Source organism: Brassica rapa, chromosome A02 (assembly GCF_000309985.2).
Source record: "Brassica rapa cultivar Chiifu-401-42 chromosome A02, CAAS_Brap_v3.01, whole genome shotgun sequence".
NCBI lineage: Eukaryota > Viridiplantae > Streptophyta > Magnoliopsida > Brassicales > Brassicaceae > Brassica > Brassica rapa.
This window is the reverse complement of record NC_024796.2, coordinates 7733775-7761322: the sequence shown is the minus strand read 5'-3', so window position 1 is coordinate 7761322 and position 27548 is coordinate 7733775. Positions and strand designations below refer to the sequence as shown.

The 27548-nt window shown below is 35.5% G+C and overlaps 5 protein-coding genes and 1 long non-coding RNA gene across 13 annotated transcripts; 5 read left to right on the top strand and 1 right to left on the bottom strand.

Annotated features, from left to right (window-relative positions):
• Positions 1-168: 168 nt before the first annotated feature.
• On the bottom strand, positions 169-3443 carry LOC103852063. Of its 2 annotated transcripts, none has more exons than XR_004455700.1 (5): positions 2083-3443; positions 1232-1749; positions 876-928; positions 627-771; positions 169-515 (listed from the first exon to the last, which is right to left on the bottom strand). It is a non-coding gene; the product is annotated as an uncharacterized LOC103852063 (long non-coding RNA). The 2 variants fall into 2 exon arrangements; XR_629849.3 differs by having other exon boundaries at positions 858-928; positions 2083-3440.
• On the top strand, positions 957-21308 carry LOC103852059 (nephrocystin-3). Of its 2 annotated transcripts, XM_009128950.3 has the most exons (8): positions 18776-18992; positions 19127-19273; positions 19361-19610; positions 19693-20066; positions 20163-20254; positions 20344-20479; positions 20550-20881; positions 20968-21308. In XM_009128950.3, the coding sequence occupies exons 1-8, from the start codon at positions 18943-18945 to the stop codon at positions 21216-21218; spliced, it is 1632 nt and encodes a 543-aa protein (XP_009127198.1). In that variant the 5' UTR covers positions 18776-18942; the 3' UTR covers positions 21219-21308. The 2 variants fall into 2 exon arrangements, with proteins under 2 accessions (XP_033141803.1, XP_009127198.1); XM_033285912.1 differs by lacking the exons at positions 18776-18992; positions 19127-19273 and adding an exon at positions 957-1257 and having other exon boundaries at positions 19522-19610.
• Positions 3535-11813, top strand: LOC103852062 (sulfate transporter 1.1). 2 transcript variants are annotated; one of them, XM_009128953.2, is made up of 13 exons: positions 3535-4584; positions 4690-5020; positions 5120-5168; positions 5303-5685; positions 5792-5857; positions 5931-6044; positions 6198-6314; positions 6402-6528; positions 6765-7051; positions 7143-7333; positions 8143-8228; positions 8389-8465; positions 8903-9049. In XM_009128953.2, exons 2-13 carry the CDS (start codon positions 4718-4720, stop codon positions 9047-9049), a joined length of 1947 nt encoding a protein of 648 aa, XP_009127201.1. In that variant the 5' UTR covers positions 3535-4584; positions 4690-4717. The 2 variants fall into 2 exon arrangements, with proteins under 2 accessions (XP_009127201.1, XP_033141801.1); XM_033285910.1 differs by having other exon boundaries at positions 3535-5020; positions 8903-11813.
• On the top strand, positions 12439-15927 carry LOC103852061 (RNA-binding KH domain-containing protein RCF3). 4 transcript variants are annotated; one of them, XR_629848.3, is made up of 9 exons: positions 12439-13404; positions 13471-13911; positions 13991-14239; positions 14321-14536; positions 14732-14802; positions 14908-15016; positions 15090-15216; positions 15308-15429; positions 15612-15927. XR_629848.3 is itself a non-coding variant. In XM_009128952.3 (8 exons), exons 1-8 carry the CDS (start codon positions 12742-12744, stop codon positions 15325-15327), a joined length of 1896 nt encoding a protein of 631 aa, XP_009127200.2. In that variant the 5' UTR covers positions 12439-12741; the 3' UTR covers positions 15328-15572. The 4 variants fall into 4 exon arrangements, 2 of the variants coding, with proteins under 2 accessions (XP_009127200.2, XP_033141802.1); XR_629847.3 differs by having other exon boundaries at positions 15609-15927; XM_009128952.3 differs by lacking the exon at positions 15612-15927 and having other exon boundaries at positions 15308-15572.
• Positions 16531-18721, top strand: LOC103852060 (50S ribosomal protein L9). Of its 2 annotated transcripts, XR_004455699.1 has the most exons (7): positions 16531-16758; positions 16847-17017; positions 17173-17307; positions 17658-17765; positions 17874-17978; positions 18062-18309; positions 18581-18721. XR_004455699.1 is itself a non-coding variant. In XM_009128951.3 (6 exons), exons 1-6 carry the CDS (start codon positions 16678-16680, stop codon positions 18224-18226), a joined length of 765 nt encoding a protein of 254 aa, XP_009127199.1. In that variant the 5' UTR covers positions 16531-16677; the 3' UTR covers positions 18227-18483. The 2 variants fall into 2 exon arrangements, 1 of the variants encoding a protein (XP_009127199.1); XM_009128951.3 differs by lacking the exon at positions 18581-18721 and having other exon boundaries at positions 18062-18483.
• LOC103852057 (dehydrogenase/reductase SDR family member FEY) lies at positions 21302-23713 on the top strand. Its single transcript, XM_009128948.3, has 7 exons — positions 21302-21689; positions 21814-21934; positions 22111-22228; positions 22484-22620; positions 22831-22932; positions 23037-23129; positions 23206-23713. Exons 1-7 carry the CDS (start codon positions 21472-21474, stop codon positions 23539-23541), a joined length of 1125 nt encoding a protein of 374 aa, XP_009127196.3. The 5' UTR covers positions 21302-21471; the 3' UTR covers positions 23542-23713.
• Positions 23714-27548: the final 3835 nt, after the last annotated feature.

Genomic DNA, 27548 nt, shown 5'->3' with positions numbered 1-27548 from the left:
CTGATAATTAATGTATTGTTTGTTAGATCTTTGTACAGTAATTATGTCATGTATGTATATTTTAATACATTGTTGTGAAAATATAATTTGGACCACATGATACCAATAAATTACAGATGATAGCAAAGTTGTCAAAAATTCATTACTTCGGTAATCGGTCTTTTACCATAATAAATCAAATTTACTCAGGAAACATTTTTTTTTAATTGTAACTGCACAGAAAAAAAACTTATCAAAGCAAATATATTTTCAACTTTAAGTATCACTCTGCTCTAGCTCATTCCGATAGTCAACTTAAAGTATTAGAAAAATCTGACTACAACACCAAATCCCACTGGTATGCTCGTTTCAAGGGAAATATTTCCGGGCACATTGGGACTGAATTCTGTTAAGAAATTAGTCAGTGGAGCCCGCTAGAGACACCAAAAATTTGAAAAACAAAAAATCAAAACTATGAAATATCCATCGCCCAAAAGAGCTTATGACCTTGAGAAAGACTTTTCTCTAATCAGAACCTACAAAGATTGTAAAAGAAACATATAACATTATAAGTAAAAGTTGAATCAACTGATCAAACATAGAAACTACAACAGTCACATCGTCCAAGCAAATACCCTCTGGTGTACCTGAAAGAAGGGGTGTTACAGAGCCTCCGCAGATGGTGTCTGATAGTAAATGCACCTGATGGAGTACAAAAATTTGATACTAACCAACTTCTAATGTGCATAGATAGGACTGTAGAAGTACTTCAGGTGCTCTCTTTGGCTCTACCTATCAGAACAAAGCTTTTAGAGTCAGTAAGGCAGCAATGGTGTGGCCACTAATCCACATATTGGTCACTGAAGTACAATCTTTACCAGTGTATAACAACATACTCAATAAACGTGGACTTAAACGAAACATATGGGTCACTGAATTAACCTCCCCGCTGACAAAAAAAAGAAAAAAAAAGAATTAACCTCCCTGTGGTGAAACAAAAAAAAAGAAAAAAAAAAACATCCCCTGCCTGTCCAAAATCAGCAATGTTAATATTGGGTTTAAAAGAAACAGATTATTTTTGCAGCAACCAACACAGCATAAACATATACTGTTCACAAACAAATTAACTATGATTGTTAGAGAGACCTAGTGGTTAGAATCAAAACTGTCAATTTTTATAGCAAATGTTTTAAGTCTTGTATCAATTGACCACACTGATGATTGTCAAAGTGACCTCAAGGCTATCAATCACCTGGCTTAAGATCACGTTTGATGCATGTAAGGATTGCTTTGAAAGGCTTGAAAGTTCCAATTTCTGATATCATCTACAACAAAAAATTTTTTTTGCCAACCCTTCATAAGCAGGTAAAATATTTTCATTCCTGATCAAATAGAATGAGATACACAGATAAGTTCCATGAATTAGTGTCAGGAAAAATCAAAATGCAAGCAAGAAGAAGTATAACATGTACTCAAAGAACAGCTCGCCAAACATTATCAAAAGTCCATCACAAACCTCTTTGATTAACTTGTACATCTAAGTTCAAAGGCAGCTCACAAACCAAAAATTAAGGGACCAGATGCTAAAGATATCAAAAATAATAATAAGAGTAATTTAAGCATGTCGGTCGTCTTTCTGGTGAAGCAAAGTGGCTTTATTTTATGTATGTTATAACTTTTGAAAATTTTATATAGCAACAATCTTTTAGTCGTTCGTAGCAAGGACTGGAAGCAAACTCAGTCCTCACTCCTCCACTACAAAACTCATTCCTGCATATACAGTGAAAAGGAATTTTAATGTGAAATCTTTTAGAAGCAAAGCTTAATTGAGAACATACATCAAGATCCATGGGGGCTTAATACAATTAACAGATGATAATTACATATATTTTGCTTAATCAATTTGGGAGGTATTTTAATCGGGGAAGAGAGTAAACAAAAGGAAATCGGATAAGTTCAAGTAACGCATTTGATTTGATTTGACCTAATCAATTTCTAACTGAAGACAATCATCCATTAGTTAATCATCAGCTAATACAAAAAGATCTGTAAGGAGTAGAAACCCCAGAGAAGCGAATTTGGGAGTTAGAGGTTGGAGCTTACAGATTCGAAGGTGTATGAAAGTCGCCAGAGAAGAAGGTAAAAGACGAGAGAGAGATCGGAGGAGAGTGGTTTTAATGCGAAGATGAGTTGACTAACGGCACCATCATTGAGGATTTTTGAAGCTATCGATGCGCTGAGATTTGTTTGGATGTGGGTGGAATAAGTGATCAGAGAAGCGGAGAGGAAGTTATATATTGAGAACCTGAGTGAATCTGAAGAGTTATATGCTAGGTGAAACGAATTCATTAAGAGGGGATTAAAGAAATTTATTGATTGTTGAAGAAAGGGGTCGTTACAGAACTTCATCGAATAAATGAAGGAGAAGGGTCGACTACGCTTTCATACGAAATAGATTTGGTGAATATGAACTGATATGGGCTTTTTAAAAAATATAAACAGCCCATTTGAAAGGTGATCACACAAAATATATTAACGTGGTATGACGTGTCAAAATGAAATCGTTTGATTGGATGATTTTTTTGGCAGACGTGGACACGCTGAGCACTCAGGATATCGGCCTTTTAATATTGTTAGATAAAATCTACTATAATAAATTTGAATTCAGTAAATTTACTGAGAACATGATTAAATGAAAATGTTCTAATTTGATTAGTTATAAAATGTGACATGATAAAGGTGACATATATTGATAAGTCAAATGCGATTCAATTCCACATAGGATTAGGCTCTTTATAGCTAATGCAAAATTAGATTAAGTAAGCCATTTTTAACTACCACACATTAAATTTCGGTTCATTCTAAATCATATCAAAACTCTCTAAATTATTAAGATGTCAATTATTTTGTTTAAAATCATATCATAAAATTTGATGTATAATCTAAATATATTCATATGATTTAGAACGGTTTAGTGGTTAAGTTACATATAAGGTTTATGTGACATATACGGTTTGGATATACAATTTTGTTCGATCGTCTAGTTGGTTTTCCAATTCCATATTATGATTTCAAAATCATACATTAGTTCCATATATGATTATTTATACTATGATTCACTATCATATTACCTATTTAGGGTTTGTTGTGTAGGGTTTAGGTTTGCAAAACATGTAAGATTTAGGTTTAGGGTATATGGGGTTTGAACACTAAAGTATAATACACAATACATTATGTTACAAAATTAAGAGATTTATAATAGTATGGTATTTGGTTGATTGATAACCACGTAAAATGTGATATTCAGTTTTGATATTACAGTAGAACCTCTATAAATTAATAATATTGGAATTTTAAAATTTTATTATTTTATGGAGATATTAATTTACAAAAGTTTTCTTATTTATTCTAAGATAAGAAAAATATTTGATTTAGTTTATAGATATTAAATGTTAGTTTTTAATTTTGACATTTCTATTAATTTTATTATATTATTTGGTGTATAAAATATATATTGTATATAATTTAAATGTGGTTTTAGATATAATATTACTAAACTCATCAAAAATATATTAAGTGTTAAGAAAATATAAAGATAATTTCATTATGAATATAAAATAAACAACATAATAATAGATTCTTACTTATATAAAATATGTATACATATAAATTATTAATTTATAATTTTAGTGGGACCATATATTTACATATAGTTTTATAAAAAATAATTATGTTATTATTTTATCGATTTGTGTCAAATTTTGAACCGGCTCAAGTTGGGACCAACGGAATATATTAATTTATAGAGATTATTAATTTATCGAGTATTAATTTATAGATATTATTAATTTATCGACGAAATGTATTTTCAAAAACTACATTTCATATATTTTCTCATCACTGAAATTATCTCATTCATACACGTATGTGTTTTTTAAAAGAGAAATATGCCAAATGTATACCATAAATTCCTTTAACTATTAATTTAAATATAACCTGTTATAGACTTATAGTATGTATGATGTTACATTTTTTAAAAATCTTTTAAACATGATAATACTGATATATTTGGGAATATTCTTATGATGCTTAGGTTCAACCGATTGACCAACTTTCCAAACTCACCTTCTATCAACCGTTTTTTTACCATGGAATTGGTTAGACGGCCGAGTTTTAGAACATGACTTTAATGTATAATTAGTGTGTATTTTCTTGAACCAGCATTTTAGTTTATAATATTTTGTATATTTTGAACCAGCATTTTATTTTATTGTATATTTAGTATGTTGGTGTCTATCTTCAGAGAGTATAAATTATCAAAGTCAACCTTCCGCTCATAAATTTCTCCCAGTGTCAAATTAAAGTATACAACTCAAATATTGTGAAACATTATGATCATATTTTTTAAAATATATGTTGGCTATAGTTGAATTTATCAAATGAAACATGTTTACTCTAACAAGTAAAATGAAAACCAAGCTGTGATGATCTTGAGAGTTGACCTTCGAATATTTCACAGCTATATAAAGGACATAGCAAAACTCTAATTCCTCCTCAAGCAAATCAACAATTTCTCCAAACTAATAATATCATCCTTCGTCTAAGGTAAAAAACTAAACTATAAACACATAACGAGCTTATAATTTATTTATTATTTGCGAGAAATTTCTTTTTTTGATAAATAATGTTTATTAATGGTAAAAAATGCAGGCAGCTAATTAAATTCAAATTTTCAACAATGGCCAAGACTAATCCGCCGGACGGAGGAGGGTCCGATGCAAATGAAAATACATCCGTTCGTCACAGAGTGGCACGTCCTCCGAAGGAGGGTTTGCTAAAGGAGTTCAAGTCGGTGGTTCAAGAAACGTTCTTCCACGATGCGCCTCTGAGGGATTTTAAGGACCAAACAGCATCTAAGAAGGTGTTGCTCGGGATCCAAGCTGTCTTCCCAATCATTGGATGGGCTAGAGAGTACAATCTTCGAAAACTTAGAGGAGATGTCATTTCTGGTCTCACCATTGCTAGTCTTTGTATCCCTCAGGTTTACTATTTAAGACACCATTTTTTTATAAAGTCTACGTACATTTTTGTGTGTTTCTTTCTTTATATATACATCATATGTATGTTTCATGGATGTTAGGATATTGGATATGCAAAGCTCGCGAATTTGGATCCAAAATATGGACTTTGTAAGTCTTGATATATTTAACCTAAGGAAAAAATATTCTCAGAAATAGTGTAGTTGATAATACCTATAGCTGATCCACAAAAAAAAAACATTTACCATGTATAAAAAATAGTGAATGCATGGTTTTGTGTACAGATTCAAGCTTCGTGCCACCACTGGTGTATGCGGGCATGGGGAGTTCTAGAGATATTGCGATCGGACCAGTGGCGGTGGTGTCTCTTCTACTTGGCACTCTTTGCCAGGCCGTGGTCGACCCGAATGAGCATCCCGAGGAATATCTCCGCCTTGCCTTCACCGCCACTTTCTTTGCTGGCGTTTTCGAAGCTGCCCTTGGTTTTCTCCGGTTGGGATTCCTGATAGACTTTCTGTCACATGCGGCTGTGGTTGGGTTCATGGGAGGAGCAGCCATTACAATTGCTCTCCAACAACTTAAGGGCTTTCTTGGCATCAAGAAGTTCACCAAGAAAACTGATATTGTTTCCGTCATGCACTCGGTATTCGGGGCTGCTCGTCACGGGGTACCTATTAATACTCTTCTTTCTTTTATAACCTTTCTCTATGCTTACTTTTATAACCAAACAAATTAATATCTCACTCGCTTTCGTTTCTTCGTGAATGTTCCAGTGGAATTGGCAGACTATTGTCATTGGTGCCAGTTTCTTGACATTCCTTCTTGTCGCAAAATACATTGTAACTTCTTTATTCCCGTTATATATAAGCGGGCATCTTTGAATGTTTTCTCTAATATGATATTTGATTACAGGGGAAGAAGAACAAAAAACTCTTTTGGGTTCCGGCAGTTGCTCCTCTTATTTCCGTCGTTGTCTCCACTTTCTTTGTCTTTATAACTCGTGCGGACAAACAAGGAGTCCAAATTGTAAGCTCACACAATATGAATCATGTGTAGTTTTTAATCATTGATGAATAATGATTTTTCATAGTCTTGCTAATGTTTTTCTTCTGAGTCACCACCCGAGTTGATAGATATATTGGTTACTAAAAATATTTTTTTTTATCATAACCCATGAAGGTGAGGCATATAGATCAAGGAATCAATCCGATTTCAGTTGGTAAGCTTTACTTTTCCGGAAAATATTTTACCGAAGGAATTCGAATTGGGGGCGTTGCTGGTATGGTAGCCCTAACGGTAAGTCACACATAAACAAGGGAGATATCATTTAGTCTTTTCTAATTATATCTGAATAATTTTTGTTTTTAAAAAAAAAAAAATCAGGAAGCTGTAGCCATTGCAAGAACGTTTGCCGCAATGAAAGACTATCAAATCGATGGAAACAAAGAGATGATCGCATTGGGTACTATGAACGTTGTTGGTTCACTCACTTCTTGTTACATTGCCACAGGTACGCTGCCAAAAAAAATTAAGTTTCGATGCTTACTTTTTAAACTAACTAATCAAAAGAAGTTTTTAAGTTTAACAAAATTTTACTATTCCTTTTTTCAGTCAAAAAACAAAAACAAAAACAAAATTTACTTCATGATATATAGTATATTGTGAAAACATTTATGGTCTTCCATTTAAAACCCCGTCTCATACTCAAATAAATGGGATTCTAACATATATTTAAGAAATTTATAGGTTCATTCTCGCGATCTGCCGTAAACTACATGGCGGGATGCCACACAGCTGTTTCAAACATTGTGATGGCCATAGTGGTAGCTCTAACATTAGTGTTCATCACACCGCTCTTCAAGTACACGCCAAACGCCATCCTCGCAGCAATCATTATATCAGCCGTCCTTGGTCTTATTGATTTTGACGCAGCAGTCCTCATATGGAAGATCGATAAACTCGACTTCGCGGCTTGCATGGGAGCTTTCTTCGGAGTTGTTTTCGTTTCAGTCGAAATCGGTCTCTTGATTTCCGTAAGATTGCTCATATGGATGAATCGATAATATATGTACATATATTATAAAGCTTACGTGTATTTGGTTCTGGGGGAAACGTTTTACATAGGTGGTGATATCGTTTGCGAAGATTCTGCTGCAAGTGACGAGACCAAGAACAGCGGTTCTAGGGAAGCTTCCAAGGACGAATGTGTATCGGAACACTCTACAGTATCCAGATGCTGCCAAAATTCCCGGAATCTTGATCATTCGCGTTGATTCTGCCATCTACTTTTCCAACTCCAACTATGTCCGAGAAAGGTGAATTATATACACATTCTTCATTATACAAATTTATTATTTGTTTCAGTTCAAAACCGAATTGACAAAAAAATGAATAGAAACATATATATAATTTGAAAAGTAAATATGTAAGTTAATAACTCACTAACTAACTAACTAACCAACTAAATAACTAATGGTATTCTAGTGGTTAAGGATTCATTCTGCTAGTCAGCAGGGCCGGCTTAAAGGGGACAAGCGGTGCGACCGCCCCGGGTCCGAGTCCGTGTCCCCCCGTGTAGTGATAAATAAGGGGCTCAATTTTTTATAAATCTATATTTTTATATATAAAAAAAATTATAAATACAATAAATAAAATTGAAAAGGACCCAAAATTATTTGATATGTATATAGTTTTATTTTCATTACAAAATATACAAAATATTATTGATTAAATTTTAAAAATATTTTAAACATTATCTCTATATAAATTTTAGAGAGTAAAAAAATTTTTTTTGCCCTAGAGCCTCTAGCAGTGTTGAGCCGGCCCTGCTAGTCAGATATTAGGGGTTCTCTGAGTCCTCCTAGTATAGATGTCTTCAGTGGCAAGGAAACTCAGATCTTCAAGTCCCAGAGATTGGTTGATTTTTCAACATCAAAATTTATAAATTTATAACACATTAATATATATTTATGTGTGTGTGTGTGTGTTAGTGCCGGTTTGGATTTTAAATGGCTACACAACGATAACATGAACACGAATTATTATGTAGCATATCCTGGTCAGATGGATATAAATTTATTAAGCGGAAGAAAAATTAAATAAGTTTGACTAAATGTGGTGACAGGATTCTAAGATGGTTGCGAGAAGAAGAAGAAAAAGCTAAAGCAGCAGACATGCCGGCAATCAAGTTTCTAATTATTGAGATGTCACGTAAGAACGATATTTCTACGTACAACTATAATGATAATCTTCGTAACAGTTTTTTTTTAATAATTTATATCGTAACTATTCTTATGATCCCATAATGTAGGAATATTACATATATTTTACGATACAAGCTTACTGATGGTTTATATAAATGTATGCGCAGCGGTTACAGATATTGATACCAGTGGTATCCACTCCATTGAAGAGCTTCACAAGAGTCTTGAAAAGAGACAAATCCAGGTGAAGTGTTTTAATAACTCAATGTAACTTTTATTGGTTGCAAGCTTGCAATTAGCTTGGTTACTAAAATCGACAATTTTTAAATAGGTTATACAGAGCGGACATAAAAAATTATTTAAACCAGTTTTGGTTATATTTTGTTGTAGAATTTGATCTAAATTAAATTGAGACATTTGGATCATAACAACAAAACTTTGGACGGATTTAATAATTTATTTGTTAGCATGTTAACTGGAATAGATTAAGGTAAGGACACAAAATCTACTAAACAAAGGCATTGCTTAACAAACACTAATGGTATCAATTCTAGAGCTTTGTTGTAGTAGTTAATATGCTATCTGAGACTAAATTCTAGAGCTTTGTTGTAGTAGTTAATATGCTATCTGAGACAATGAGAATGATTAATCTGATCGATTAACTGACTTGACACTGAACAGTTGATTCTTGCAAATCCCGGACCAGTGGTGACTGAGAAGCTTCATGCTTCTAAGTTTGCTGATGAGATTGGGGAGGAGAACATCTTCCTTAGCGTTGGCGACGCGGTCGCAATTTGTTCTCCTAAATTGGCTGAGCAACAAGCATAATAAGGAGCTGAACTAAACCTTCACCAACCATTGTTTTGATTTGTGTGTGTGTGTGTGTGTTTTTTTTGAGAGATATATGATAATTTGTGCAACATATGGTTCTTAAGTTTGACTCCTTCCACTGTTATTTTCTCTCGTGTTTGTGTTTGATATGAGATGATAAATAAATTGTACTTCCAACTTATGTCGACGATTATGTGTTTAATCTATTTTATGTTGTTTTATACTCGCCGATAGTGTTTTGTTATTTAACTAATGAGTATCTATGAAAAGTTCAACTTCCCGATAATGAAATAATCTATGAGTCTATGAGTCTTTTCACTTTGAATACCAATAATGTATGTGTTGTATTTGGAATCCTTGGGTCCGGATACTCCAAAGCATGTTGTCTTAAAGAGAGACTGAACACTAACCAATTAATATTATTATTTGTAGTTATAGCAGAAAAGCTACCTATATTATAAGTAGTTTTTATATTTATATGTTATATTTTGTTATACTGGATTAGATATAAGAAACCAAGAGACGGTCAGCAGAAGTCTCAATCGTAAAGAAAACCCAAACAACCTAACTTATCAGATATTATAAGCATCAATCTCGTCCTAGTTCATCATCGTTTCAATTAACTAATTGGCACTTGTTTAATATGATGAAATTTATGTGAAAAACTGACAGCTAGGCACTGTTCACAAAGCCGCTTAAGAGGGCAAATACATCGCAGACTGTTTCACCTAAATAATACTACAGAACACAAAAAGAAACAATAATATCTGGATAGAAAGAAAACCTAGTCCATGTCCAATAAAAGAACCAAAATCTACATAATATTTGGGTGGACTTTCTCCACCTTCACCAAAAGGCAGAAATTAGGTGGTTTGATGGTCAGGCCAATTCTATAATAAAACAGTATTTATATGAACGTGCAAGTTAATAAAGATAACATTGTGAATTCGACAATAAGATTCTACAACAACCTTATTTTTAAAAACTTTTGTATACCTACCTAATATTGGTTCAGTTTATGCATATTCCACAAAATATAAATACTGTTTTATGATCCAATATTTAGGTATTGATCCAATACTTTTGTATTCAACATTTTTCGTTTATGGCATTTAAAATATAAATATTTTTGATGCTATGATCAATGATATTCATCGAGAAAGACAAATATTTAGGTCTTGGTCCAATACCAATACTTTAGGTATTGATCCAATACTTTTGTATGAAGAATAAGCCAGCGAGCACACACAGCCCCCGGAGACAACAGCTAAAGGAGAAAATAAACTTCCCTAGGGAAACTAACTTGCCTCGTTGTGTCTCCTTGTCTGAAGAGATCGTTCAGGTCTAAATATTCCACTCATCATGTTGTTTCCACTCATCATGTCTTATTGTTTGTTTTATATGCTCCACCAGGATTGTCTAACCCCGTAAAACCGAACCAGTTAAAACCAAACTAGACCGAAATAGAGAAAATGGTTTGGATTTGTTAATACCGAATATAACGAATATAAGTTATTTATAAAAAATCGCTGTATATAGATATGGTTTGATATATAAACCGATTTTAGTAATTTAATATTTTGTTTAAGTTAAATGTTATTCTTCATTTTTATCAAATTAAACAAAACATAATTTTTACTTTTCGTTAATAAATATGTGTACCAATATTTATTTATTTAATAATATTATGGATTAATAATTTTTATTATTTTCATTCTATAAAAATATTATTATTATCAGCCTAATATGTTACTAATTATTTTAAATAGTAAAAAACAGGGATGTATATTTAAATATATTTATAGTTTTTTGGTGTAAACCCAAATAAAACAAAAACAAATGGTATATAAACCAAAACAAATCAAAATAAATATAGTTTTAATATAGTAGCTATTTTTTATAAACTGAAAAACCGAAAAGAAAACAAATCGAAACTGAAACAAAATCAGGATTTGATACTGTTGTGATCCACTAACTAGAAAGAGGAAATATTAAAACACATGTATACATCTTTTTTAGTAGGTCAAATTTTATGTTTACCATTTTCATGTTATCACTTTTCATTTTTACCACCATAAAATGGACATTTTCAAAAATACTTTCTTCATTAAGTGGCAAAAGACTTTTATACATTTGTTATCTATATATATATGATAGATCATTATTTAAATAAATAATTTTTTTATGTTTTCGAATTATACTTTTTCAAATTCGAACTTTTTATAATTTTTTTTTTGAATTTGTGTGTTTTGAAATTTTTTTTTCAAAATTTCTTTTTGAAAATAAAAAATTATGTTTGAAACTATTTTTAATTTTTTTTTTAAGTGTTTATTTATATATTTATTAGAATCCTAAATTTCACATTCCAAAAACCCTTCCCCACCCTTCAATTCTAAAGCCTAAGTCTAGATTAGTTAATCCTAGGAGTATAAGTGTCTTTTACTCTTCATTAAAAGTGATGGTAAAAGTGATTAGTGTAAACATGAAAATTGATACTATAAATGTGATATTTGTGGCAATTTTCCTTTTTAGTATATATCAATACTTTCTGCAAACTTGCAAAACACATTCTCCATCCGTTCCCGAAAGTAAGATTTTCTAGAGTATGCACGCTTATTAAGAATTTAATAAATATTTATAATTTAATTTATTTTTTACATTATTATACACTTTTCAATAATTTTCCACCGATAAAATTTAATCAATTCAAATATTCTCAATTAATGTTCCTCAAAAATTTTAAAAAGTACTTAAGAAAATCTATCTTTATGGAATAAGAAAAAAATTTAAAAAATCCTACTTGCAGAAACGGAAGGAGTATCATTAATCAATTTATTTTTGAGAACAACGTAATCATTTAAATGAGGCCTGCGATTTTGTTTTTCTGAAATTGAACCAAACCGAACCGAACCAAACCGAATTGTTGGTTTTCGATTAACCAAAATTTTGAAAACCAATTCCAAAATTATCCGGATTAAATTTCAGTTCGGTTAGGTTATCGGTTATTTTGGTTTTCACTATTATTTCCGAAAATAACTATTTATTTTTTATTTTCGGTTAATTTCGGTATAGTTTTCTAAAAATATTTGGATATTTTCTGTTAAACTCGATCGGTTAAGTTCGGTTATTTTCGGTTTTTTGATTAATTTCGGTTCGGTTTTTTGGTTATTTCAATTATTTTTGATTTTCTTAATTTTTTTTTTGAAAATCAAAAACCAAACGGAAACCGAAATATTTTTAAGAACTCAAAACCGTAACCGAACCAAAAACCAAAAATTTTGGTCGGTTTGGACAAAAATCCAAGGGCTAATTTAATTCAATGTTGAAACAAAAAAGTCAAGCTGATAAACTGACAAGACAACGATGCAACTCCACAGTTTCGTCTGCATCTACACTTTTACTGACTAGAAACATATCATGCTCACTTTATCTAACACCTGTTTTGAGAGGTGTTGGTCAAACTGTTGAAAGCTACAAACGTCACCGTTTTGCCAAAGAGTCATCATGACCCTTGCACGGGTCCCTCTAGTCTCTACTCTCCCAGCTTCAGAAAACTCCCTTCGTGATTCTCAACAGGGAAGAAGATAATCAGATAACTCTTTGCACTGCTCCTCTGACATCATATTCGGAGAAAGGAAAGTAATTGATTACTCTCTTGACTTCGAATTCGAATGTCTCCTAGTTGATTGATGGAGAGATCTAGATCGAAGAGGAACTATCACTACGTCCAAGACTACGACCAAGACTCCATCCCAAGGTCCAAACCTCGCTTCAACAATAACTATGGCGGCGGAGGAGGTAATAACAGATACCGCGGCGGCGTTGGCGGCGGAGGAAACGGCCGTCCCTCTAAGTCCCACCCCGAAACGATGGCGACAACGACCTACCGCGTCCTCTGCCACGACGCCAAGGCGGGAGGCGTCATCGGCAAATCAGGATCCATCATCAAGTCCATCCGCCAGCACACCGGAGCCTGGATCAACGTCCACGAGCTTCTCCCCGGAGACGCCGAGCGCATCATCGAGATTTCCGACAACCGCCGCCGCGATCCCGACGGGAGGATGCCGTCGTTCTCCCCCGCTCAGGAGGCTCTGTTCAGCGTCCACGACAGGATTCTCGAGAGCGAGCCTCAGTTTGGGGCGGAAGACGAGGAGGATTACGGCGGAGTGAGAGGCGGGGGAGGGAGGGTTGTGACGAGGCTTGTGGTTTCGAAGCTTCATGTGGGTTGCTTGTTGGGTAAAGGTGGGAAGATTATCGAGCAGATGAGGATTGAGACCAAGACTCATATTAGGATTTTGCCTAGAGAGACTAACTTGCCTCGTTGTGTTTCCTTGTCTGAAGAGATTGTTCAGGTCTGAAAAGCTCTCCACTCATTGTTTTTTTTTTTTTTTTGCTTACGTATGAGTTGCCTATTTTAGATTGTGGGTGAAGCAGCTGCAGTGAGAAACGCTTTGGCTATTGTATCCTCGCGTCTAAGAGAGAGTCAGCATCGTGATCGCAGTCATTTACAGGGGCGTGTGCATTCTTCACCGGAACGGTCTTTTTCACCTGCTGATGATTACATCCCACAGCAGATAAGACAGACGTCAGATAGGTTTCATTATAGGAATAACAGTTTCAGCTCTCGCCAGTCCAACTATGCAGAAGAAGAAGAAGCTCCAGTTGGTGAGAATGTACAGCCTTTTTACACTGAAGAGCTTGTGTTCCGGATTCTATGTCCTGTTGAAAAGATTGTTAAGGTTGTTGGGGAAGCAGAAGGTATAGTAGATTTGCTTCAGAACGAGATTGGCGTTGACGTGAGGGTGTCTGAACCTGTTGCTGGTTCTGATGAACAGATAATTACCATTTCTTCAGAAGAGGTACTCTTTAACATCCTTTAGCGGTATCTGTTATGTATACAACTGTGAACTTGAAGCTCTGTTTACTTACTTTGCGTAGGCACCTGATGATCAGTTTTTCCCTGCTCAAGAAGCTTTGCTGCACATTCAGACTCGGATTGTAGACCTTATTCCTGATGAAGATAACATTATAACAACGAGATTGCTTGTCTCATCTAGAGACTCAGTATGTTTGGAAGGGAAAGCAGGATCAGTGTCTGAGATATCACGAGTAACTGGAGCTAGCGTACAGATCCTACCAAGGGAAGAGATGCCGCGATGTGTTTCCACCAATGATGTTGTTGTACAGGTTTATTTTCTCTAATTTCGAGGAGTTGGGCATATTATCAAACTTATGGTGTAAAAAGAGAATCCTCATGTGTGTATGTAGATAACAGGGGAGATCAGAGCAGCTAGGGATGCACTTGTTGAATTAACGTTACGACTCAGGAGTCATATGTACAGGGAGCTCTCTCAGAAGGAGACACCACCAGCTTCAACATCCACAACTGGCCCTCTTGAAGGTGTTGCAGGAGTAATAGAGGTCGCTTCATCAAATAACACAACTCAACCCCGTGAAGGACTCTCAATAGCGCCACAATATAAGGTTTTTTGGTCTCATCATCAATCTTGTCAGTACATATGCATCCAATATCAGCTAGGTTCACACTTATTGACAGTTATTATGACATGGAAACAGCGAATAATTGCAATCTGGCTATGCATAATAACTTGAATACTCTGAAGGCAGCTTAAAGGTTCTTGCCAGTTCCTGTAATTTTTCTCTTGGGAGGTTTTGTAGGAAAGTGGTGGATCAGTTGCAAAGGCGGGTGAAAGTGAACAGCGGGAGGAGGTTCCTAACACGGCAAACAGGTAGAGAAGCTCCCAAATTTAGAATTATTCTTTCTGAAACCATAGACAAAATATGAATCTCTCCCTTTCTGTTGTTGTTGTTGTTGTTGTTTTTTTGTGATCTAGAATGTCGGTGCCACTTGTTACTAGGAGCACTCTTGAAGTTGTCTTACCGGACCAGGTTATTCCTAAGCTAGTTACGAAATCAAGAAACAAGCTTGCACAAATCAGTGAGGTGTGGAACTCTCTATTAACTTGAAAATCAAATCTTAGACATTTGTCTGACACTCTTTCTCATTTATTCACAGTGGTCTGGAGCTAGTGTAACCTTAGTTGACGACCGACCGGGAGAAACACAGAATGTGATTAGAATTTCGGGTACGCCAGAGCAGGCAGAGAGAGCACAGAGCTTGCTTCAAGGCTTCATCTTGAGCAGTAAGTTCTTCTCTCTTTTCAAACTAAATACTGTCCAGTATTGGTGATCGATATATAGATAGGACTGATCTTTGTTTCTTCTTGGTTCCAGTACAAGACGATGAATCGTGAACTTGGACATGAGCAACGCAAGGATTCAATCAAGAAATGTGGAGTTTTTATTGAGTAATAGGATCTGAGTGAAAGTGTGAGCAGTAAAGGGTAGAGGTATAGGTAAACATTTTGAACATCACGCTTTGGTTTGTATGTTATATCTATTAGCCTTCTCCATTGTTTTTGTAACTGATATAAGTCATCAAAGTTTAATCATCGGAAATACTCATTAATGACTGAAAGATCTTTTTCTTTTTTGCATATATCTTCATGTTCGTGCTCATTTTGTTCATTGATAGAAGAACAAGCGTTTCATCCACCAGATGGAGATGTATTTGGCAATTGGTTCCTGGATCGGACTTGTACTCCTGTGACCTTGGACTTGGATTACACTCCTGCACAATCTTGACCATCGATGCGTTAGTGTCCTTGACAAGCAGTTACATTTTAGTTCGTGGCCTCTATAATGAGAGGAACTGGTTGTATTATAGTACTACTTTTGTTGTATAGTTGTAAACGACGCTATATATATATAGTTGGCTTGAAAGCCTGTAAAATCACTTTCAGAAATAATGTTGCACTTGTTGTTGGAAAAATAAAACACAGGTTGCTTTAGCTGTTGGAGATTAGTATTTAGAAAGAACAAAAAAGTCAAGCTCATAGACTCTGATAGTAGTGGTCAAGTACCATATTATCATTCAAATCCCCTAAACAATTTTAAAATTTTCAGAATATCTAACCAAATCACCTATAACTTTTATTGTTGTTTTAAATTTTTTACTAAAATCACTCAAACAACTTCAAAACTCACCTAAATCCCACTAAAAATACAAAATCTCAACATCTCCTAAAATCTTTAATTCAATACATCTTTTTTAGTAAATTTGTGTTTTTTTTTGTTATTAGACCTGATTTTCCAAGATTATTTTCAAGTCAAAAATATATAGATATATACCTAAACAATAGAGAGTATTCTCTATTTTTGTTTTCCCTTTTATACGATAGTATAATTTTTTTAATTATTAACAAATCGCGATTGTAGAAATATTAATTCAGTGATTTGGTTGATTAATATTTCCACACCAAAAAATCTATATTTTAATTTTCAAAAAAGGTTTACAAGAGATTTTCAATATGGTGTAGGTAAATCCGGTAAGCATGGATTTTTTCTAATTGGCTATGCAATCTTTTTCATAATAAATCGGCTTCAAAGAAAAACAAACCGCAACAAGTGTTTGTTAATTAATCATCCTTATACAAAACGCTTAGCCACCGATAAGAAACGGCGAGGCGTTTCTTTGGTTTTGTTAGAAACATCGAAGCGTTCTATAACCCTGAATCCTTAAACGCCTTGTCGTTTCTCTTCACATGACTGCTAAAACCTCGCCTGTGGTTCCCGTGAAAAAAAGAGACGTCGAATCGTATCGTACCGCCGTCGCCGCTTCACCGGTGATTCTTCCCTATCTTCTCTTCCTCTCTCATATCTTTCCTATTGTACAGCTTTTCTTACTTCGATTAGTGTTGAACCTCTTCGCAGAGAATCTGGTTGAATCTTCAAATGGCTCATGTGGCGCAAAGCCGAAACGTGATTCGGCACGTAGTATCGAGAGGAACAGCTTTCCACAAATACGAAAATGCGATCCATCATCCTCTCCTTTTCGCCTGTCAAGGAGTTCGTTACAGAAAACTCGAAGTCATTCTCACCACGGTGGGGCTTTTACTTATTTTGATTATTCCATTTTCTGTCAGTCAACAAAAAGTTCAAATCTTTCTTGTGGATTCCTTTGATTTGAATCGAATCAGATGGTGGGTTTGTTTTTTTTGATTTGTGCTTACTCTTCATCTGATTTGGTGACTTTGTAGGGCATAGAGAAGCTTGGGAAAGGTGGTGAGACGGTGAAGGTAGCTCCTGGTTACTTCAGGAATCACCTTATGCCCAAACTCCTTGCTGTCCCCAACATTGACAAGTATGCTCATCTCATCCGTGAGCAACGCAAGGTCATTTCTTTAACTGACCTTTGCTCTCATACGACTAAGTTTTAGCATTTTAGCTGTTTTCTGCTCTTTGTTGTTTGCTGTAGGATACAGCCTGTATCTAGGTTGTGTTCTTTAGGGCAAAGCCAGATAGTTTCGACATGCCCCTCATATGATATGACTAAGTTGTAGGATGCTAGCTGTTTTCTGCTCTTGTTGTTTGTTGTATCTTGGTTGTGTTTTTGATGTGAAGAGTAAAGCAGATACTTTTGACATGACTTGATAGTGTTATGGTAGTGAGATGTTTTTGTTAGTAAAGTTTTTGATGTGTTTCCTTTAGTTATTTGTATTTCTTGATGTGAATCTGTGTTCAGATGCGTAACTATGAAGAAAAGGAAGAGGTTAAGGTGGTTCATAAGTCTTCAGAAGTGCAGACTAAAGAGTTTGAAAAGGCAGCTAAGCGCCTCGCCAATGCCAACTTGGTACTTTTACTTAACTATCTAAATCTCAACATTCTTGTTTCCTGTGGAGTGCTCAGGAACTGGCTATCAGATTTAACTCTTATGAGATCCGTTTGTTTTGGTTAACAGGTGTTGAGGAAGTTAATTGACAAGGAGAAGTTCAAAAACCGCTCCTCAAAGGAGGACAAACCAGATGTGCAAACACCTGTGACAAAAGAAGAGATAGTCTCTGAGGTAAACGCTTGCTTCCTTCTAATATCTTTAAACTATTGTAACTAGATCATATCATCATCTCTAAGGTGTCGGTTTTATTGAAGGTGGCGAGGCAGCTGTGTGTGAAGATTGATCCGGACAATGTGGTTCTTACGGAGCCATTGGCAACTTTTGGGGAGTATGAGGTTCCTCTGAAGTTCCCCAAGACTATTCCTTTGCCACCAGGAACTGTTCAATGGATTCTCAAAGTCAAAGTCCGTGGCCATTAAGATCTTGTACCATAGAAACTCTTCTATGATAGTTTTTCTACTCTAGTCTGTTTCATGTAGCCATGGAATTGCAGAAAAGCATTAGGCCTGTTCGTTTACTAAACGCGCTGCGTCAACACTAGCGGCTGAAATTTGTTTGTAATTTTCTTCTGCACTGATCGCTGGTGAAGGAAAAACGAGAACGCGCGTTAGAATGATCGATGGAATCCAGTGATGTTTTTGCCGCTGAAATAACTAGCGTCACTGTTTATCTTTTCTTTCTCTTCTTTGCGACTGAAAAACATGGATGCTCTTCCATTCTTTCTTTTCTCTCTTCGTTAAGTTCTCTCATTTTCCCTTTAAACTCAGCCGCTAGTAGTTTGACGATATGAGATCAGTTTCGTTTTTACATGTAGTTGTGTAAATCGGGTATAACCCGGTTTAAGTTTAAACCATGATTCGAATTTTGTATGACTGCAAGAAGGAAATTAATAAGCTTTGATTTTTGTGAAATTAGTTAAAAAGCACACACATGCGAAATAGGACGATTTAGTACAATTAGAAACTTCGGGCCTAATTTGTAAGATTCTATTATTTCGGGGTCATTTCCGTCATTATTGATAAATCTCACCGGCGTTATCTTCTTTCTCTACTCGGCGGAACCGCGGCTACGACTTCAATCTTTAAACGAATACGAAAAGCTTCACACTCCCTCCCTCGCTTGTTCTCTCTCATCAATGGTGTCTTCTATCACTCTCCTCCCTTCAACCACTCTGCTCACCAACTGGTAAAATGATTCTTCAGCTTCGAAGTTGCAACTTATCTTTTTTTGTGAAAAGCTTGAGACTTTTAGTTTCTGGGATTCGTTTATTGTTAAAACTGAGCTTCTGGCTGTTGCTGAACTTCTGTTTTGTGTTTCAGGGCGAATCAGTCATCTTCTCAGTCTGGTCTTTCCCCTAGACATTCCACGTGGCAGTGTGTTTGTTTCCGTGATCAGAAACGCAAGCCTAAGCTCTACATCATTCCCGCCAAGATACATGCTACTTCCGGTGTTTCTCAAGTTCAAAGGTGAGAACTTGATTCATTGATGTTCTTTTGTTTTAACTCAGTAAGAAGAGTTTCGTTGAGTTTTGTCTGTGTATTATTATCCACCAGGTCTACTCATGGCAATGGGATGAAAGAGTTTGAGATGGAGCTACAAGAGTTGTTCAACGAAGTCAAAGCTATGGTTAAAATTGGCAACGAAAGAGACGCAATGGACCTTCTTCGAGCTAATTATGTTGCTGTCAAAGAAGAGATTGATTCGGGTTTGAAAGGTATCCAACAAGCTGCCCTTCTCGACATCATTGCCTTAGGGTATATGGCTGTTGGAGACCTAAAGCCTGTTCCAGCTCTGCTTGACATGGTGAGTTTGAGTCTGATATCAGAAATAATATATTATTTGGGCGGATTGTGTTGTTCTAAAACAGATGTGTTAACAAATGCAGATAAGCAAGATTGTTGATAAGTTAAATGACTCAGAACCTCTTTTGGATTCAGTCCTTACGCATGTTGGCAGTATGTATTCAGCACTAGGGATGTTTGAAAACGCTCTACTCGCGCATCAACGGGCTGTTAGTATATTAGAGAAGACATACGGTGATGATAATACTCTACTTGTCTCACCATTGCTTGGGTTAGCAAAGAGTTATGGTTCATATGGAAAAGCAAATAAAGCTATTGGCGTTTACGAGCGTACGGTGACTATCTTGGAACGGAGTAGAGGCTCTGAAAGTGAGGATCTAGTGGTGCCTTTGTTTGCACTCGGTAAACTTTTGCTCAAAGAAGGTAAAGCTGATGAAGCAGAAGCTCCATTTACCAGGTACAGCACTGGAAATGACTTGTTAAGTTAATTTTTTTTCTTCTTATTTACGGATTACGCGATCGATTGGTCATATGCTGTCTTTATTTCTTGTAGGATTTTAAATATGTACAAGAAGTCATACGGAGAGAAAGATGGAAGAGTTGGTATGGCCATGTGTTCCCTTGCTAATGCAAAGTGCACTAAAGGTGGATTATTACTTATATATACATTCCTCATTATCTCCTGTTGTGGTGATCAAAAGAGTTTTGTTGAAGAATGTGGATTTTCTCAACAGGCGATGCAGATGGAGCGGTAGATCTTTACAAGAGCGCTCTACGAATCATCAAAGAGTCAAATTATATGGACATAGACAACACTGTCTTAGAAAACATGAGGATAGATCTTGCTGAGCTGCTTCATTTTGTTGGAAGGTATAGTTTTTGTTTCTCTAATCTTCTTCCAGTGATTGAAAAACTTCATTCTTTTGGCTAATGTGCACAGGGGAAACGAAGGACGAGAGCTGCTAGAAGAATGCTTACAAATAAACGAGAAGTACAAAGGGAAAAACAATCCAAGCACGGCTACACATCTTATGAACCTTGCAGCTTCTTATTCACGCTCCAAGAATTATGTGGAGGCGGAGAGATTGCTGAGAACTTGTTTGGACATCATGGAGAAGTCGGCTGGTTCAGAGGATCAGTCCATAACCTTCCCAATGCTGAATCTTGCAGTAACTCTTTCGCAGCTAAACCGCTATGATGAAGCCGAGCAAGTAGCTTTAAAGGTTCTACGGATACGTGAGGAGGCATTTGGCAAAGAGTCTCTCCCTGTTGGTATACAGACTCACTTTCTTGTTGGATCTTTTTCATCTAATATGTAATTCAACAAAGTCTGACTTCGATGGACAAACCTTACGCAGGTGAGGCGCTGGACTGTTTGGTGTCGATTCAGGTGAGGTTAGGAAGAGACGATGGAGAAGTACTGGGTTTGCTGAAAAGGGTGTTGATGATACAAGAGAAAGAGTTTGGTTCATCAGCAGAAGAGCTCATTATCACTCTCCAGAGGATAGTGCATTTGTTGGAGAAAATGGAGATGAAAGATGAGAAATTTAAGTTTAGGAGAAGGCTGGCTTTGCTTAGAGAGAGATACAAGCAGAGTCTAAGCCTCTAGAACATATATATATACAAGCAGATCTGGTTCGTTCTTAACCGGATCGGATAAAATCCCGGTTAACATGTAAAATTAATTTGGTTTACTAAACGACGTCGTTTCGAAACGAACCGAAACAAAATTGCGGTTCTATTTGCAACCTGTCATTCAAAATACCTGATTAAATTAAGGAATAATGGAGTTTTTAATTTAACTAATAAACGCAAATAGTGTTTTTGTCTTTCTCTGTAACAGATCTCTAGTCTCGTCTGGGATGAGCAGTGAAACGAGGAGGATGAAGACGAAGATTAAGAAGAAGGAAGGTTTGGGGTGGATGGAGTGGATCAGAGGATGGGCATGCGTGTTCCACGAGTTCCTCTTCCAGAGATTCATGTCTTCTCATCTACCCAATCCACTTTCTCTTCCTCCTCTCAGTCACTTGACCTGCATCGTCACCGGCTCCACCAGCGGCATTGGTCGCGAAACCGCTAGGTCAATCTCTTCCCTTAACCCAATTTTACGTTGACTTTTGACCAAACTGTAGTAAGAGTAGATGTTTTGGTGATTGATTGTGTTAGTGAAAAAATCTTTACTTGGTTGTTATTGAAATTAACAGGCAGCTAGCAGAAGCTGGTGCTCATGTTGTAATGGCGGTTAGGAACACAAAGGCAGCTCATGATCTGATTCAACAGTGGCAGAGAGATTGGTCTGCTAAAGGCCTCCCACTTAATATCGAGGTTATCAATTTGGACTACTATAGTATTGGTCGTAGTCAAAACATGTGTTTATTAACAAGATTTTAATTTTTAATTAGATATGAAGTGTGTACTGTGTAGTGTATGTTGTTTAACAAATATGAAATGGCTGATGATGATAGTGATATAATATGTATACTATGTTTGTTTTAATGAAGGCGATGGAACTTGATCTTCTCTCTTTGGACTCTGTTGTCAACTTTAGCATTGCCTGGAACGCTCGTTTAGCTCCTTTGCATGTTCTCATTAACAATGCCGGCATCTTTGCTATGGGAGGTTGGTTTTTTCACGCAATTTTACATGTAAAGCTTTGAGCTTTCTCTGCCATACTGTTCCACCATTCACCTTCCGCTCATACTTCAGTATGATGGACCCAAGTGGCGAAATTTGCATATTCGTTTAGTCATTCTTCTGCTAGTTTCCTTGTTCTTGTTTTTTTTTTTTTTTTTGCACTGTCAAATGATCTTCAGACTGCATAGATAGATGTTGAGTGAAACCAGCTAAAGTTGCTTGGCACTTTGGTTTATGCAGAGGAACAGAAGTTCTCAAAGGATGGATATGAACAGCACATGCAAGTCAACCATTTAGCTCCCGCGTTGCTTTCCCTCCTCCTTTTGCCCTCCCTTAACCGTGCCTCCCCGAGCCGTATCATTAACGTCAACTCTGTTGTAAGTAGCATCATCGTCACTTAAACACCGCCCAAATTCAAATATTTCGTCATCTAGTTTTGGATTCTCTCTGGCATCAGTAAATAAGTAATGATGTTCAAAAGTTCGGATGTTTTTAGGTATACAGAACTTAAGCAAACTGAAAGCTTAACCTCATTTGCTTACCTCTGTGAATTTCTGTTTTATTGAATCTAAACATGAATGTGGTAGATGCACTACGTCGGTTTTGTTGACCCGGATGACATGAATGTGGTATCTGGTAGACGAAAGTTTACAAGCCTCGTTGGATATTCAGGCAGCAAGCTTGCACAGGTGAAACGTAACATAAGAAACAGCATTCAGTATTTTCTTTCTGTTCTTTGGTTCTTGATCTCAGAAGCTAATGGATAAACTTCCCATCAATATCATCTGGTCAGGTTATGTTTAGCAATGTTCTATTCAAAAGGCTGCCTCTGGAATCTCGCATAAGCGTTGTTTGTTTGTCCCCTGGGATTGTTCTAACAAATGTGGTGAGTCTTTACTTTTTGTCAATCAATTGTCTCTTTCCTCAGAACTTTGTTAACACTTTGACATCCAAATATGCAGGCGAGGGACCTGCCGAGATCTGTTCAAGTTCAATACGCGTTGATACCGTATTTCATCTTTTCGCCTCAAGAAGGTTGTAGAAGCTCACTTTTCTCAGCGACGGATGCTCAGATTCCAGAGCACTGTGAAAAGCTAAAGACCGGTGATAAGCCCATATGTACATTCATATCTCAAGACTGCAAACACACAAAGCCTTCAGAAGAAGCTCAGAACGTAGAAACAGCAAATAGAGTGTGGGAAAAGACGGTAGAGCTGATTGGTCTTCCTCTTGATGCATTGGAGAGGCTTTTACAAGGACAAGAGGTGCAATGCCGTTATGGAACTCATCAAGAATAAGTTTTTCTTTTCTCACAAGTCTATTACAATGTCATAGCTTCTTTACGAGTCTCTCTCTTCTTTTCTTTATTTTATACTTGTTAGAAGCTTCTAGAACTTGAAGGATCAGCCTCAGGGAATAGCTTTTCGTATTTATTACATTTTCATTATAATTCCTTAACTTGTGCCAACATAACAACATGTTTCCTCGTTAATTTAAGTCTTTATTTAAGACAACAATGCCTAAACTAGTAGAAGATGAGCTTTCATAAAGATGGGATTCACAAACTTACAAAATATTATGCTATCACTAATTAGACATGGTACATAACAACAACCAACAAAGTTACTAAGAGAACAATAATTATAGAAAAGCAGTTCCTTTTTAACACAAAACAGATATATAAATCTCTGACGTGATTCTGAGATTTATATAACATGGTACATAACAACAACCAACAAAGTTACTAAGAGAACAATAATTATAGAAAAGCAGTTCCTTTTTAACACAAAACTATAAATCTCTGACGTAGTCTGTGACCTGCTTAGAAAGGAACTGCTTTTCGTTAATCAATAAAAATTTCAATTTGTAACTGATTATTACAATGACTTAACTGAAAAGAACTGATTCCTTTTTAAACAGTTCCTTTTTAACACAAAAAGAACTGATTCTTAACTGATATCAGTTAGCTGATATTTTTTATCACAAAAAGAACTGATTCTTAACTGATATCAGTTAACACAAAAATGTTCAACAGTTCCTTTTTAACACAAAAATGTTCAAACAGTTCCTTTCAAATACTAAGAATCACTTAACTGATATTTCAAAAATGTTTTAACTGATTCTTACTATGATATTGGGGTATTGTTTTGTGTTAACGTAAACAACAAGTTGACGTATGTTTACGTTAATCAATAAAAATTTCAATATGTAACTGATTCTTACAATGACTTAACTGAAACTAAAATGTTCAAACAGGCAATAGTTTAGAGATGTTGTAACGGTGTATTTGAAGAAGAAGAAGAAGGATATTGTTTAGTTTGGATGGCGTGGTTGAGAGGTTGGCTAATGTTTTGCAGAGAATCATGGCTTCTCCCACTTACACAATCCAATTCCTCTTCCTCTGTTAAACCACTTAAGATGCATTGTCATTAATAAATAAAATGATGCATTGTCACTGGCTCCACTAGTGGCATTGGCTCAGAGACCGCTAGGTCCCCAAAAAAAACAGAGGTTTCCTTTAGCTTTTGATGTTGTTTTTGACCTTTTTGTTGGTGGTAGAGGAAAAAAGTAATGTGAATCATTCAATGTATACTTATTGTTGTGTGAATTTGTATGCAGCTTGCGGAGGCTGGTGCTCATGTCGTTATGGCGGTAAGGAACATGAAAGCGGCTAATGAGCTTATTCAACAATGGCGAACCAAGTGGTCTGCTAGTGGTACAGGACACCCACTTATATAATATCACAATCGATCAGCTTTATAGTACGTACACATGATCACATCCGTTTTAGGTTATTTGAAATACGCAGTGACATATATACATAGTGTTTAGTAGAGAGTTGAAACGTCTTTCTAGACCATTTCACTCTAATTTATTTTTCAAAAAATCAATAACTAGTGATGGGCCATAAAATTATTTTTGCATGGGGTCCCCAATATCAGAGAGTGATTTATAAGTCAATGTTCTTTTTATAGTGCAGTTGGAACAATGTATGACGATTTTGTTTTGCAATCAAATGGCATTTGGATTGCCATGCTTTCAGCATACTGCCACTAAGGTGGGGTTATTCAGAGACGGTCATCCAAATATTAATGTTCGCTTTGTCAAAGTAGATTGGATGTCGAATTGATTTTTTGGATATAAAAAATGTAGAAATTAATCACAATATGCTTATACAGATGTAATGAATTTTTTTTTGCTCGAACAGAACGTAAATGACATCACATAAGTTAATTGTCTTGTTTTCAAATGAGTCGGAAAACATGAAACAGAAATGTTAAACAAAAATTAATGCATACACAGATCCTATTATAGAGTTCATTATACATTCTTCACGTATCTAAGATTTTAGTATTTGTTATAAAGAAAACAAGAGACATTATTTTCTACTCAAAACCACATGCTACCGTCGGGATCAGAAAGAAAAACAGCTAGGCTGGTTAGCATCCATGTCCATTTTGGTAGGTGCACTAAAATTCTCAAAAACCATTGGAAGGACTGGTCCTGGGCAAACCCTAATAAAACATTCGGCTATAACTCTAAACACATGGGTGAAGCCACCTTGTGAGGTGGGGTGGCAAGCGCACCCGTAATTATATTTATATTAACAATTTTATAGGCAAATACATTGAAATTTTGATTGGATTAGATGACAAAACTCAGCCTATGCACCCATAATATCTTAAGTTCAAATCTCTTTCATACATTTTTAATTTTATTACCCATAGTATCTCATTCATTATGTTCTCTAGATTCTCCCATGTCTAAACATTTAGAAAAAATTACATTGACATAAACCTTCAAATTCGTATAAAAATATTTATTAAAGTATTTATGAAATTACTTACGGCCCCTAAAATTTCAGGATCGGCAAGTGAACCATTTCACTACTCATTTCTTTCGCCTTGCTAACTCCATCAATATCATCATATATTTGTATGAAATTATGCTTTCTCGTGTATTTGTTTTGTAGATACATTGTGTTTTTTTTGTTGATCCTAATGATCAGATTCTTTTCTTTGGTCTAAATGATCTGCATTTTGTTTATAGTAAATGAAAGTTCTCAAGATTGGTTGGATATTCGGGCAGCAAACTCGCTCAGGTTAATTTATAGATACAAAACAAAAAATTTAAATTTGAAGCGTTTCTATAATTGATATTACGTGTATATGCACACCAATTAACCTAATGTGTACATTACCACAATCGAATGGTATGTGGATGTATCACTTTAGAATCGAATCCACAAAGACCAACGATTACACTTTATTTCTATAGGATCAATATCAAGTTAAAACAATATGGAGGTTTTGAGATCGTGACCGAAAATAACAGACTAGTTTAAGGGTTTTCAGATGATTAAATGAGCTAGGTTCAGGATGATTCATCGCGATACTTAGGATCATGAGCTACACAACTATTCAGGAAGGCAATAAGAGCCAATCTAGAACTTGAACAACAAGAATAGATAAACCTGCTGTCGTGGTGTCTACCAATTTATCAAGTAATCCTAGTGCCTAAATTGTCATTTGGATCAGAGAATGATGACAAACATTAAGTTCAGATTCAATTGGTTCACGATTTGCCTTAGCGTCAGCTTTTGTTGGCTAGGGACAAATCGCCTATCTATATTTTTTCTAGCAACCTAATACACTTTTGATGATTAGATTAAACTTATGATCAGATGATAAATGGCCAGTTTAACACATGCATTAAGATTAGAGATATCAAAGAATAATAATCCTATTTGTGTCTAACTCATTGATCCATGATCCCTAAAACTCTAAACCTAACAAGCGACTACTCAACCATGAACAAAGAAATCACAGAGACAATAGATGAAGAAAACATGCTGAATCAATAAATAAATAAGATAGGGTTTAGGAATCTTCTCAAGGTGAGAGAGATGAAGCCTTTTCCCTTTCAAGATAGCAAATTTTCAAGTACAAAAGTCTCCAATATTTTTTTGTGGAAAAACTAACGTACAATAATAATAGAAAAAAATATATATTGCAGGTCTTTGGCGGCTGCAGGAGAGAAAATTGGGATGATTAGGGAAAATCTTGAAATATTAGAAGTTTCCTTAAAAATCTCTACCGCTAGAACATGCACTCGCACTCGAGTTGCTCCGCTCGATCAGGAACAGTCTAACGACTGTTCTGCGTGAAAATCACCAAATTGCATTGTTTCTCTTCTCTTTTCCTATAATTGGTCTATCTTCCATCCAATGCAACTCCATACCTTTAATGATTAGAAAGACTCAATAAAGACTTGAAAACCAATTGGAAAACATATATACAAGATG

Coding starts and splice junctions, on each gene's coding strand:
- LOC103852059 (XM_009128950.3), top strand. CDS start 18,943: ATGGTGTCTTCTATCACTCTCCTCCCTTCAACCACTCTGCTCACCAAC. Junction 19,274..19,360: donor GGTGTTTCTCAAGTTCAAAG/GTGAGAACTTGA, acceptor ATTATCCACCAG/GTCTACTCATGGCAATGGGA. Junction 19,611..19,692: donor TTCCAGCTCTGCTTGACATG/GTGAGTTTGAGT, acceptor TAACAAATGCAG/ATAAGCAAGATTGTTGATAA.
- LOC103852060 (XM_009128951.3), top strand. CDS start 16,678: ATGACTGCTAAAACCTCGCCTGTGGTTCCCGTGAAAAAAAGAGACGTC. Junction 17,018..17,172: donor TCGAAGTCATTCTCACCACG/GTGGGGCTTTTA, acceptor GTGACTTTGTAG/GGCATAGAGAAGCTTGGGAA. Junction 17,979..18,061: donor AAGAAGAGATAGTCTCTGAG/GTAAACGCTTGC, acceptor GTTTTATTGAAG/GTGGCGAGGCAGCTGTGTGT.
- LOC103852062 (XM_033285910.1), top strand. CDS start 4,664: ATGTTTATTAATGGTAAAAAATGCAGGCAGCTAATTAAATTCAAATTT. Junction 5,021..5,119: donor CTAGTCTTTGTATCCCTCAG/GTTTACTATTTA, acceptor CATGGATGTTAG/GATATTGGATATGCAAAGCT. Junction 8,229..8,388: donor TCTAATTATTGAGATGTCAC/GTAAGAACGATA, acceptor ATGTATGCGCAG/CGGTTACAGATATTGATACC.
- LOC103852057 (XM_009128948.3), top strand. CDS start 21,472: ATGAGCAGTGAAACGAGGAGGATGAAGACGAAGATTAAGAAGAAGGAA. Junction 21,690..21,813: donor ATTGGTCGCGAAACCGCTAG/GTCAATCTCTTC, acceptor TGAAATTAACAG/GCAGCTAGCAGAAGCTGGTG. Junction 22,933..23,036: donor CAGGCAGCAAGCTTGCACAG/GTGAAACGTAAC, acceptor TCATCTGGTCAG/GTTATGTTTAGCAATGTTCT.
- LOC103852061 (XM_009128952.3), top strand. CDS start 12,742: ATGGAGAGATCTAGATCGAAGAGGAACTATCACTACGTCCAAGACTAC. Junction 14,537..14,731: donor CAATAGCGCCACAATATAAG/GTTTTTTGGTCT, acceptor GAGGTTTTGTAG/GAAAGTGGTGGATCAGTTGC. Junction 15,017..15,089: donor AGCTTGCACAAATCAGTGAG/GTGTGGAACTCT, acceptor ATTTATTCACAG/TGGTCTGGAGCTAGTGTAAC.